The sequence below is a fragment of the Suncus etruscus genome, chromosome 3, assembly GCF_024139225.1.
Source record: "Suncus etruscus isolate mSunEtr1 chromosome 3, mSunEtr1.pri.cur, whole genome shotgun sequence".
Taxonomy (NCBI): Eukaryota; Metazoa; Chordata; class Mammalia; order Eulipotyphla; family Soricidae; genus Suncus; species Suncus etruscus.
This window is the reverse complement of record NC_064850.1, coordinates 69,689,007-69,702,758: the sequence shown is the minus strand read 5'-3', so window position 1 is coordinate 69,702,758 and position 13,752 is coordinate 69,689,007. Positions and strand designations below refer to the sequence as shown.

The window sequence follows — 13,752 nt, the reverse complement described above, 5'->3', positions numbered from 1 at the left end:
CATAAAGAAAAGTTTTAGAATTTTATTTTAGCTTTGCCTCTGGTCTGTCTCTTTTACTTTATAGTGGGATTGCTTTTGTCCATAACTGTCTACCTTAGTATGGCATTTGTATATATGATGATGTATTGTCAGAGAAATTCTGAGTCTAAGGAGTCTTTCAGGGAGTTTGAGGACAGTTGTATAAACACAAACTCTTAGTTTAGCAGTCTGTGTTCCCTTTTTGCCCTTAATCTTCCAGTGAGCTCTTAATCTATTCTTGGTTTTTGGGCCATACCCAGCGGTGCTCAGGGGTTACTCCTGGATATCTGCCCAGAAATAGCTCCTGGCAGGCATGGGGGACCATATGGGATGCCGGGATTTGAACCAACCACCTTAGGTCCTGGATTGGCTGCTTGCAAGGCAAACGTCGCTGTGCTATCTCTCCAGCCCCTCTTAATCTATTCTTTTTTTTTTTTTTTATAGCACAGCGGCGTTTGCCTTGCAAGCAGCTGATCCAGGACCAAAGGTGGTTGGTTCAAATCCCGGTGTCCCATATGGTCCCCCGTGCCTGCCAGGAACTATTTCTTTTTTTTTGTTTGTTTGTTTTTGTTTTTGTTTTTTTTTTTTGTTTTTGGGCCACACCCAGTAACGCTCAGGGGTTACTCCTGGCTATGTGCTCAGAAGTTGCTCCTGGCTTGGGGGACCATATGGGACACCGGGGGATCGAACCGTGGTCCGTCCAAGGCTAAAGGCTAGCGCAGGAAAGGCAGGCACCTTACCTTTAGCGCCACCGCCCGGCCCCCTTAATCTATTCTTACTGTGACCACTGAGCATTAAGATTTTTGTCCTTCAGCTCTCAGGGTGATAGCATGCAGTTGCCATGGTAACTGGTTGCCAAAACACTTCAGCCATACCTGATTGATGCTTCCTAACTCTTTGCTTTGCACAGCTCTGCCCCGTAGCGTACTGTTGTATCCTGATGAATTCTGGTTTTCACAAAAGTCTTCTTCAGCCTAAGAAAAAAAATATAAATTACAAAAATAAAATTTCAGAGTCAAGAAACAATTGTTCTTTCAATAAATGATTCCATCCATGAAAGTATAACGAAGGTGAAACAAATGATGAGTCACTGAATCTTGAGTTTATGAAGAAAGAAAATATCTTTTCTTGCTATAATAAAAAAGTTTAGTGATTTGAGGAAGAGATATAAAGGAGAGCCAGTTGCCTTTGCTGGAGCCATATAATGTTCTAAGTGGGCCTGAAACTAAGCCATAGGTTTCAGGCTTCTTTCCATCATATTACTCAGGATTTCAACTGAGAGAATAAAACAGTAGTGCATGATAGATTTGGTGATTTAATTCTTTAATATTAAATTCATGAGATATTAATTTTTATTTGGTTTAGAAGCAATAACTGGTAGTGAGGAGCCCTATGGAGGTCACTCTTGTGAAACTGTCCGATTTTATTTTCAAGAACTAGCAAAGTTTGTTCTGACTAATCTGACATTTTAGAAGCAGTTTCCAGATGGCACAAACACTTGGTTGGTTTTTCTTTCTTTTATTTCATTTCACTTTGCCTTTTTTTTTTTTGTTTTTTTTTTTTTTTTTTGGTTTTTGGGCCACACCCGGCGGTGCTCAGGGGTTACTCTTGGCTGTCTGCTCAGAAATAGCTCCTGGCAGGCACGGGGGACCATATGGGACACCGGAATTCGAACCGACCACATTTGGTCCTGGATCGGCTGCTTGCAAGGCAAATACCGCTGTGCTATCTCTCTGGGCCCCACTTTGCCTTTTTAATAAAATGTTTTTTGCAAGGAAGACAACAGATAGGCAAGTGGTGTCACATAGACCCCTGTGTTCAGAAATACCCCTTGTTAGCCCTATTATCTGTAATCTCTTAAAAACAGCAAGTACATCACTTTCATTTTCACTTTAGATCTCTGGCTGGCACCAAGATCTAGAAAAATTTCCAATTTGCTTTTCATTTTCAATTTATTGAAATGTGTGTATATATACATGAATAGATTTTAATTATGAGAAAACACATGACTATGCCTAAAAGTTCATACTGCTACACTGCCCTTTTCTTTAATTAATTAATATCTTTATTTAAGCACCATGATTACAAACATGTTTGTAGTTGGGTTTTAGTTATAAAAAAGGACACCCCCCCATCATCAGTGCAATATTCCTGCCACCAATGCCCACCATTTCCCTACTCCCCACCCCCTTCCTGTATTTGAGATAGGCATTCTGTTTCTATCATAATTTCTATATCTCACTTTAGCAGAGTGTCTTATTATAACAGATGCTAACAATTGTGAGCTAAAGTTACAGTCAGTAACATTACATAACAATGTAGTATCACTATTACTCTGTGTAAAAAGATAGTGCCTCTTATTGACATCATCACTAAAACACAAAACATTAAGTTGAAAGCTATGTGCTATGCCCATCATAGTGCCAAAATATGGAAAAACCCAAAAGGTCCAGCTACAGATGAAAGAATATATAAGTTGTAGAATGTATACACAATGAAATACAATGAGAGTCTAAGAAAGAACAAAATCATGCAATTTGCAGAAATATGGAAAGAATATCATGCTGAGTGAAATGTCAGAGGAAAAGGATAGATACAGAATAATCTTTCTCATATGTGAGTCTTAAAGATATAGAGCAAGGCAGCAACAAAAGTCCAAAGGAAACAATGAGAGAACTGAGTCACAAAACAGTTGGGGTGGGGGGTGCTGTCTTGTGTGGGAGGTGCAATGGGATTTTTGAGAGAAGGAGATGGATACACTTGTGAAGAGTGTGGCATTATAATAATATGCACTAGAAACCATTAATAGCATAATAAATCACATAACTGTGTGAATTTAGGTAGTATGGAGAGATGACAAAGAATTGCTAATTATTGAATTTGGCCAATGGAATTTACATATTATATACTTTCTTCCTTTTATGGATGCTGAGGTTTTCCTCAAAACACAGTTAAAAATAGAGAGATAGTACAGCTGTAGGGCACTTGCAGAAACAAATGGGTTCTATCCCTGACATCTCCCCTGAGCACTGCCAGCAGTAACTCCTGAGTGCAGAGCCAGGAATAAGTCTTGAACACAGCTGGAGGTTACCCCTAACATTCCCCCTCAGGAAAAAACCCAAGTCCCCCATCACATCTAGAGCTCAAAGCCAGAAAGATAACACAGGAGGTAAGACAATTGTCTTGCATATGGGAGACCCTGGCTTGAATCTTTGGCACTACATATGGTCCTCTAAGAACTGCCAGGTATAACCTTCACCCAAAACAACAACAAAAAAAAAACACAAACAAAATTAAAAAGCCAAAAACAAAACAAAACAAAGCAGAATAGGTAAAAAGTCACAGTTTGTGTCTCTCGATATATTCTTCCTTACGGCACACTTAGTGTCTACTCTTTCTTTCAGAATTCTTGTTTTGTGGTTTGCTGCAGTGCTTCAGCTTCGTTGAGTATTTCTACCACCTAGTGGCAAAAAAAAATTTTTTTCTTGAGGTAAACCAGGATGTTGCCTGATTTTAAGGGGCGGGGAGACAGAGTGAGTAAGAGACAGAGACAGAGAGAGATACAAAGAGATGGAGAGAGACAAAGAGCCAGAGAGAGAAAGAGAGAAAAAAGAGAGAAGAGAGAGAGAGAGAGCGTCTCTGTATGTATGTTTCACTACGTAAACAGGATTGTTTTATACCTAGTGTGGAATACATGTCTTGTTTTTAAACATTTTAGGAAGCACAATGTCTCTCTTTTGAAAACTTTTCAACAGGATTAATGTGGCCACTGTGAGTATTGATTGGTGTTGAAATACTTAGAATTTATTTTTTCTTTCTTTCTTTTTTATTTAATTAGACATGTGAAGTCTAATTGGTGGTTTATCATTACCTCTCAGCCCATTGTTTCTTTCCATGTAGACATTTTCTTTCTATTGTTTTCTATTTTCTTTTATTGGTTCTATGTAGACATTCAAATGACATTATTATGCTGAAATCTTACTTGATGTTTCTAAGCAGTTCATAGAACATTTCATTTTCTCTAGTTAGCATCCTTTGTTGGCTGCTCTATTCCCCCTTTAAAGGGCAAATTTTTTGAGCCAGAAATTGTACCTGGAGATTTTATCTTATCTGTCTCTCTGATTTTGCATTTTATGTGCTCGTTGAGTGAGTGCAGATTTACAGAGTGTTTAATAGCGTATAACAAAGTATTAGAGTATATATAAGTCAGATGTTAATAATTGCTCTAATGCAATTTTGAAACCATATAATAATGTCAAAAACAGGAAATTTCTGGAACCAGTTCCATCTTTTTATGATACCTCTTTCTATAGAATCTTAGCTGACCATACAAATGCTCCCTTTTATAACAAGATTCAGGCCAGGGAATGTAAGCAGCAGTGGAGCTCTGCAGGGGGAGGAAACAGCTCAGGCTCCTTCTTAAGGGATAATAGACAGATGAGCCAGATATGCTGGTATTTGGGCTGATATCATGAGGATTCTATTGAAGTGAGTGAGGGCACCCTTCACCCTGCCTTCCCATATTTTGGGAAGACCTGGCAACCATAAGCATGCCCACAACACAGTGGGCATGACACAGTTCCATAGACTCTGTTCTTGAAAGAGATATAAACAAAGCTTGGATACACAACCCAGGCAGCTGAAAGCTGGAAAAGTTGGGAGGAGAGGGTGGGCTAAGCCCCAGCTCTGCCAAAGCCAAGCTTGCTGCACCATCATCCAAAATCACCATGGCCCTGCTTCACCACTCCTCTATGACTCTCTATGACTCTGCAGAGACACCAATCTGACCAAACTCCAGGTATGCAGGTATTTGGCCTGAAATTACCACGACATTATTGGAGTGAGTGCAGGAACCCTCTCCCTCTGCCATCTTCTGGAAGGTCTGACAGCTGATAACATGCCCCACAGAAGTCACAATATCAGTAAGAGTGCTTTAAATTCCTGGGTCATGTGGCCACATTTCTGGTCATGCAACAACTCCACTTGTGTTTAATATTGTAATCCCTGTAAGAACATATCAATCTACATGCCAGTGTGTATATGAAGCTACCTAATGTTCAGAAACAAATGAAGTAACATAATAGCCAGCTAGCAACAAAGCTTATTAAACAATTCTAACAACAACCTCATTTTGCTCTCACTTACCTGAAAACAAATGTATTATGATCCACTATGTGATACATGCTCTTTAAATAAGGTAAATTAAATTTAAAAAAGAGACAGTGGGCAAATAATCTTATCTCTCTCCCCTTTCTTCCATGCCTGTTATGTGAACAGATTGCACGAACACAAGGGTCCCATCTTAGTGTGGCCAGTGGTGATGGGGAGTGAACTTGGGTTCCTTAGAAACTTGACCAGTGTTTTCCTCAATCTCTTTAGTAACAACCTCCTGACTTTCCCCTGTAGCAAATAAGCTTCTCCTTTGCTATATTTTGGTTTTGCTTTTATTTGCACCAGGACTCATATATCTTATGGCCATTGGACATTATAAATTTTTGTGCAGATCTTTTTCAATTTAGATGGGGTTATGTTTTTTTAAACCCAATGCAAGTATTTTAAATTGAAAATTCATTTCATACATAGAGAATTAACTGAATTTAAATTAACTGAGCCTACACTAAATGTGCTCTGAAACTTATTAAACTTAAATTGGACAAAATCATGCAACACAAAGCCTTTAGGATAATCAAGTGTTGAGTATCTCACATCTTTACTGAATAGAGGAAAGCAGTAGGTGATACATTTTTGTGAGTTCCTGGCTCATTGGGACTTGTGACTCAGTTCCTGCCCAGAGTTATGAGTGATTTAACTGCAAATCACTGCCCCCAGAAAAGAAAAAGATACAAATTTTACTATTTTACTCTTATTTGGAAGCAGGTGAGGCATTGCTCAAGGGTTACTTCCAGCATTGTGTTCAGCTCTTATTCACAGAGCTTCCTAAGGTACAGGCTAGGGTGCATACCAAGTAAGTGCCCTAACTTCTGTATTATCTCTACAGTACCCAATATAAAATTTAAAGTTGGGCCAGAGATAACACAGCGGTGGGGTGTTTGCCTTGCATGCAGCCGGATGAATGGTGGTTCGAATCCTGGCATCCCATTTGGTCCTCATGCTTGCCGAGAATGATTTCTGAGAGGAGAGCCACGAGTAACCCCTGAACACCCCTGGGTGTAACCCCAAAGCCAAAATAAATAAAAAAATAAAATTTAAAGTTCAGTTTCTGTTAAATGTGTATCATTTTTCATGATCATAATGTTCCAAAATGGTAACTTGTAAATTGCAAGGTATCAGGCAAATATTCAATCCTGTGCATTGAGTCCTGGCTGTGCTGCTCTCTGTTCTCCCTGGAGTCACAGGCAGTTCCTAGTGGTGCTTCAGACAGGTGTATGAAAAAAGTTGGACACTAAAGGGCATGCTTGGCCAACAGGAACTATAAGTAAAACAGTGTGGGACATGGTGGGTAGGGATGCAAGCCCTTATGCACCTCACAGCTAAGTAGGAATTTGACATTTGATTGTTTCTATAACTATACTTACAGAGTATGGGGAAAGAATATCTGTTTCTTAAAAAGATCTTAAGTAAATATCCAAGTCAGGGACCATGTACCTTTGATTCTATGTGATGGAGTTCTGGGATATTTCTTAATAAAAAGGCAAGGATAAGTTAATGAACTAAGCTCACGTAGTGCATTCACAACAGTCAAGATGAAACCTGAACTTCAATTATCCAATCTCAGGCCACTCAGAGCTTGTAGAGTTAGTCCTCAGGCTCAGACCCTTGAAGTGTCTCAAGACTTTGTATATCTACAGGTTAAATTCCCTTTCAATAAGAAAATATGACTTGGGGCCAGGGATATAACTCAAGTGGTAGAGTATATGCCCAGTTTGTGTGAGGTCCTGAGTTCTATCCTTGGCAATGTAAATCTCCATCTCCCTCTCCAGCACAATGGGGGAATGAGCACTGAACTCTCATGCCTTAGATGCTATGTCAAGAATTACTGAGAGTAATCCTGGGCATCTTAAGTCTTGTTGGGTATGAGAAATATTTAAAATAATGCTGATAATAGTAATCATCATAATATATTTTAAATAGCACAGACCTTGATCGTGAAGGAAAAAATAATCAGAACACTACTTAGAATAGAAGGGGAAGAAAAGTGAATGTCAGCCTGCTAATTTCTTTTTTGTTTTTATTTTGGGCCACACATGATGATGCTCAGGATTACTCCTGGTTCTGCATTCAGGAATGATTTCTGGCAGTGTAGATGACCATATGGGATGCTGGGGATTGAACCCAGGTTGGTTCACGAAAGGCAAGCATCTTATCTCCTGTACTATCTATCCTATCTAAATTCTACCATTATCTATGTTTTTTAACTGCTAAGAGCTGAAAAGGATGTGAAGAAGGAGTGTTAACAGAAAGCTAAAAGATATATATTAAGCTAAAAGAAATTGGTAGAAAAGCAGAAAAAATAATGAAAGGTGGAATATAAATGAACTTATGGTTACAATAAATTTTAAATTAAGGAACTGTCAACACAAAAAGACACACATTATGATAAGTCAAATAGAAATGCAAAACATGAAAACTATGAAGAAAGATATTTCTCAAAAGGCCAACATTAAATTTGATTAGAGATGCTTAGAACAGGCAAAAATATCTGGGAATGTGTTCAAAGGATTTGATGGAGTCAGAAAGACAAACAAAGCACAACCATAGACTGAAAATGACTCTGTGACTCAGAAAGGGAAAACATTTAGTGGTCACAATTATGATCAAAGCTGAAAGAAAAAGAAAAAAAAGCTTTTTATTGTTTTCTTATGTGTATGTGTGTCCAAAAGGAAGCAATGGTTAGGGTATAATTTCACACTATGAAAAAATACAAGTCAATGACAAGGAAACACAAGAAGTATCTACAAACACTTTTAGAATGAGGTTGAGATCACCACTTTAAGTCTCTGACTGTTAAAGGAAGCAGATGTAAGAATATAAAAGGCCAAGTAAACCAAGTCACAATGAATAATAGGAATATAAAGAACATCTATCTATAGAATCCCATGTCCCAAATAGAAAATACCTTGTGGCCAAGACTTCTGGTTGTCTTTAATATTGATTCTTCTTTAGAAATTGGACAATGAGTTTTAGCAGGACTCAAGATTTCTCTGAATAGATGCACATTTCCTAACTTCCATGTGGCTCTGATTAAGTTCTGCCACTTGGAAAAAAACTGCATGCACCTCTGGGAAGTGCCTGAAAGTGGAGCATTCAGTATGTCAGTATTTATGTAGGGAAATGTAGGTTTGTCTTTAGTCACACACTGAAAATAAGAAAAAAAAAGAATAACTTTAATAGCAAGTGCTAATAAAGTGTAAATTATATTTTTAGGTATTTGAAATAGTTATGTAATCGTTTGACTGTTTGTATTGACTCCAGATAATAAGGACATCTTTCCATCTTTTTCATCCATTTCAAGGGTGTTTCTACCACTTCTTAGTCTTTATGATGGAGTGTGCCAATAAGGTAGAAGTGGCTACATCTGGAATATATGCATTTTTTCCTGCATGGAGGGCTCACTCCTGGCTCTCAGCCCTGGTCAAAACAAGGGAACAGTATGGAGTGCCCAGAATCAAATCTGGCTCACCTGCAATGCAAAGCAATGCTCTACCTGCTGCCTGCCTCAGATCTGGTTTTATGTTCTTACAGACACCTGAAATAAACAGCAGGAGTAAATTTTATCCAGCTTCTCAGTCATCACTGATAACATATGGTTTTTCTTAAAGTAGCTAGCTTTTTCCCCTTAAACTTCCTCAGAGTCCTGGGGAAGAAATACAGATGAAATACAGATCAGCTTCCAACCTATTTCTGGGCCAGAGAGTGGTTGTTCCATATAAGGTCTACCTGATGGTGCAGTCCATTAAGGTTATAAAATAAACCTGCCATAAAGGCCAAGAGTTGGTTCCATCTGGCAGTCTTTCAGTATTAGAAACAGGAACCTGATCAAACACATTCATATGCTAACACATGATCTCAGTTTTATGTACTATAAATGTTTACTTTTACATATGTATGACATGTCCTGTGAATACTGACTAGGCTCATTATATTAAATAAATAAATTCATCCTTGTTAAAAAGCATGATGAGATCATAATTCACATTTGGAACAAAGTGAGCATCAAATAAGTAGAAAACAAGGCAATGTTTGCAACTTACTCAATGTCATAAAATGAGATGGCTTATATACTGGGTAGAGGGCAGTGTAGAAGAATAAATATGTGAAAAAAACCCAAATTTTATTTTTATAATGTAGGTTGTGGATATATATATGTTCATTATAAGGTTCTTTCAGCTTTTAGTATGTCTGAAAGTTTCATAATAAACCAAACAAAAGATTATAAAATATTAAATAAAAAACCCCATCAATTTGCAGTGATACAGAGAAAGAGAAACTGGAAGAAAGAAATCTAGTTCTTTCAGAAGATTCTGAAGCAAGAAATATTGAAGAAATGACAACTGGGACCAGAGAGAGAGAGTTACAGCAATTCGAGAGTTTTCCTTTTAGAAGACTAAGTTTTCCTTGCATAAGTTTGCCAGTTTTCATTCTTGACATCACATATTATTCCCTGAGCATTGCTAGGCGTGACCCCAGAGTGCAGAACTAAGAGTAAGCCCCAAACACTGCCGAAACAAACAAATGAAATAAAAAATTGCTATATTCAAAGTCCTCAAGTGATAATTGGTTGAGAAAATAGTTGTCAATGGATGCTAACATCAGTAGTTTTTTTTTTTTTTAATAATTTTTATTGTGACCAAAGTGAATTGCGAATCTTTCACAGTAATATTTAAGGTACATAGTGACAATCAGGGCCATTCCCACCACCAGCGTGGTCCTCCCTCCACCCCTGATCCCAGCATGCATCCTATATCTCCCTCATTTGCCTCCCAGACTGCTAGTGTAACTGCTCCCCTCTGGTATAGCTTGTAGATTGGGTATCAATTCTGTTGTAGTTGACATTGGATTTGGTGTTTAAGTCTGATAATTTTTTTTATTTTTAATCAATGTTCATACAACTGTTTGGTCCTGGTACCCTCCATTTCCACCCACCCCCCAATGCATGAGGCAGAACAAGATGATTCAAGTTATATGATTCTGTTGGAAAAAAAACTGGGAGAATTCTGTCTAGAGATTATAAATACCAATTTAAAAGAACAAAGGAAAAAAATGAAGAAAAGCAAAACAAAAAAACAAAACAAACCCCTAGCAACTACCAAAAAAAGCATCCAGATACTAAAAACAACCACCATCATATAATAATCATGAGAATAAAAGAAAATAAAAAATAATAAAATAAAGAAATAAAGAAAAAATAGAAAAGAGAAGAAAAATAAGAAGAAAAAGAAAAAGAAGAAAAAGAACCCCCCCCCCCCAAATGAAGGAAGAAGAGCTGGTGTGGAAAGGTTTTGTGCCTCCTCCTCCTCCTCTTTCTTCTTCTTCTTCTTCTTCCTCCTCCTCCTCCTCCTCCTCCTCCTCCTCCTCCTTCTCCTTCTCCTTCTCCTTCTTCTTCTTCTTCTTCTTCTTCTTCTTCTTCTTCTTCTTCTTCTTCTTCTTCTTCTTCTTCTTCTTCTTCTTCTTCTTCTTCTTCTTCTTCTTCTTCTTCTTCTTCTTCTTCTTCTTCTTCTTCTTTGCATAGGCACAGTAAGTATTGGGGAAATTAGAAAGGGAATTCCCTTGGCCTAAGAGATAAAGGGTTTCTACACCCTTGAAGCATACTGCCATGGGAACAACTACAGGCTCCATACATGCTCATTTTCATACCCCAAGGCCTTTATTATGGCGTCAGGAAACTTTTCGCTCAGTTGTGGATGATAAAATCAGGCCTCTGTAGCTAGAGATCTTGGTATTTGCACAATAAGATAAGATAAGATAGAGTCTTTACGGTTCTAGAAGTTATGTTCCATCATTATTGTTCTAATCAGTCTTCTGTAATTAGTGATCTTCATTTTGCTCAGATCCTAGGACAAAGCCTAGGATGGAGTCTTTCATTATGGTTCCAAAAGTTGTGTGCAGTTGCAGTTGTCAAAGTCAAACCTCTGGAATTAGAGATCTTGGTTTTTGTACAAATCCTAGACTGAAGCCTAGGCTATGATCTTATATCTTAACTATAAGTTCTGCCCAGTCATGGTTGTCAAAGTCAGTCTTTTTAGTTAGAGATCTTGGTTTTTGCACAGAGTAAGGACAACATTTTTCTGATTTCACCTTAGGTGATGAGATAGGGTTAACCTGCTCTTAAATCAAGTTGTTGCCATTTCCTCATTGTCAGAATGTCATATCTAACTGGTACAAGTTGGTGCCAGAGCAGTATTAGGAATTTCCCAGGGGGGAGTTTGGTTCCTGGTACTGTTGCAGGGAAATGTGTCAGTTCTGCATCTGGGATCTGGGATTCTGGGTTGGAGGTCCTTGTCCAATCACATGGAGTCTAAATTAGGTCCACATAACACATGTTCAGGGTGGGAGGCACCCCTGTATTATAAAATGTATAAGTTCTTAGCTCTAGTAGATAAGAGCTTGTTTCTGTGCTTAAGATTTTCCCCTTTTTAGAGTACCTATGTAAAAGGAAATGGTGCCATATTATATTGCTGGTGCATTTGGGGCTAAGAATGATGGCTACACAATCTTTATACCATGGTTTTGACCTGAGATTTTATTCCAGGCAAGACTTTTTCTCCTAGGTTTTCATACCAAGCAGAACCAAAACAGGTGAAGTTAAAGAAAAAAAAAAAACAAATAAAATTTAAAAAGTAATTAATGAAAATAATTGATGAAGGAGGCTACATTTACATTTGGGAATAAACTCACTAAGAGGTATTATTATAGAGGTATTAAACATACAGAGGAAATATAGGCACACCCATCAAGTCTTTTGAGACATTCTTGTTGGGGGGTGAAATCCAGGGCACCTTTTCATCCCACACCATGGTCTTGTTGGGCTTGAGAAATGATTTACAGCATTAAGGGATCAGGTAGTCTTTGAGCTGGGGGTCCTTCTAGAGTTGAACCTGGTAGCATGCAACAGTCCACATTTGGGGGAGGGGTGAGAAGAAGGACCACAGCATGAGTCAGCAGGAGTGTTGGTTGTAGTTTCTTGCCGGGGCATGAGATGTGGGACTGAGAGGATGTCCTTTTGCTTTAGAAGCTGTGTTGTGGTAAAACCAGTAGGTTTTAAGAGTAGTGTATTTACATTTAGTCTTTAAGTCTCAAGTTTCAAATTCCATACTAATTAGAAGGAAAGAAATCTTTATATAATTGCCTATTTATCCCATCCCAACCAAATCATAACCGAGAGTAAAGTAAAATTTTCCAAATACGCTTGATGTGTCTTTTAAATTTTTCTTTTTACAGGTAATTTTCAAAGTCTATGACTATTAATAAAACTATAAAATAGTTATACCATGTAGAAATGCACATTACACAACATCACTTTTTTTCAATTGGGCTGACTTTGGGATTGATTGCAATTTTTAATATTCAGGTTGAGAATTTTACTTAATATAAGAAGAAACAAAGTCACGTAATTTGTCAATTTGTGAATAGTACTGGAGGGTATCATGCTTAGTGTAGTTTACCAGAAGGAGAGGGACAGATATGGAGTAATCTCTCATAAGTGAAATATAAGGAAATATAATAAGAGTTTTCAGAACTGAATTTATCAATACAGGAGTGGGTTGAGAGAACTGAGAAGATGGAAAGAGACCCTGAGACAATGATGGAGGGAAGCAAATACTTTGTATGTTATTAGAATTTTGTATGCAGTAGCCCCCATCATTATTAGTATTCTAAGGCACATACTTTACCCCAAAATACGGTAAAAATAAGATTTAAAAAGGGTGACTATTTCAGCTGTATTTTAATTCTCTATTATTGTTTTTTATTCCTTTCTTCATATAAACTGATTATTTAAATAAAAATGGAACACACACAAGAATTTCTTCTGGGGCAGGGGTCTCAAACTCAATTTACCTGGGGGCCGCAGGAGGCACAGGGCTGCATAAGGGATTTTGCTTATCGAATATTCGCAATAAAAAATCTCATTAGTAAGAAAAAAAATCGCATTAAACATTTGCATACCCCAAACGGGGAACTGCTTGGGTATGCGAATGTTTAATGCAATTTTTTTCTTACTAATGCGATTTTTATTGTGATTATTCGGTAAGCGAATAATAGCGAATACTGTGATATTTGAAGGCCGGCCGCGGGCCACAAAATGTACGGAGGGCCGCAGGCTGCGAGTTTGAGACCCCTGTTTTAGGGAGTCAGAGTAATAGAACAGCTGATAGCGTGCTTGCTTTGCACACAGTCAACCCGGGTTCAATTCTCCGCACTTCATAAAGTCCTCTGAGCTAGAAGCTATCTCTGAGCAGCCAGTAGTAAGTCCTGACCACTGTTAGTTGTGGCCTAAAAGCACAAACAAAAGAATTTCTTTTAATTTCTATTAGTTATATGAAAGGAAAAAGAACAGAGAACTTTACCTAGTTTTTTCTTTCCTTGATTCTCTAATATTTGCATATTTATCGATTTTTATTGACTTGAAGCATGAATCCATTTATGAAGAAATGAAAAAAAGCATCCTTTCTTTTCTGGTGAGAAACCATTCAAATATTTTCACTTAAAGTGTCTGTTCCTTCTCTAAATCACATGTTGAAATTATTAATTCTTTTTGTTTGTTTTCCTAGCCAC

General features: G+C 37.7%; 1 protein-coding gene across 1 annotated transcript in view; it reads right to left on the bottom strand.

Moving 5' to 3' along the window:
• Nucleotides 1-13,752, bottom strand: part of SLC28A3 (solute carrier family 28 member 3) — a 96,144-nt gene that overhangs the window by 44,037 nt on the left and 38,355 nt on the right. Inside the window, exon 2 of the mRNA XM_049770701.1 lies at nucleotides 894-992. Coding sequence (XP_049626658.1) covers nucleotides 894-992 — 99 coding nt within the window. The remainder of the gene's footprint in view (nucleotides 1-893; nucleotides 993-13,752) is intronic.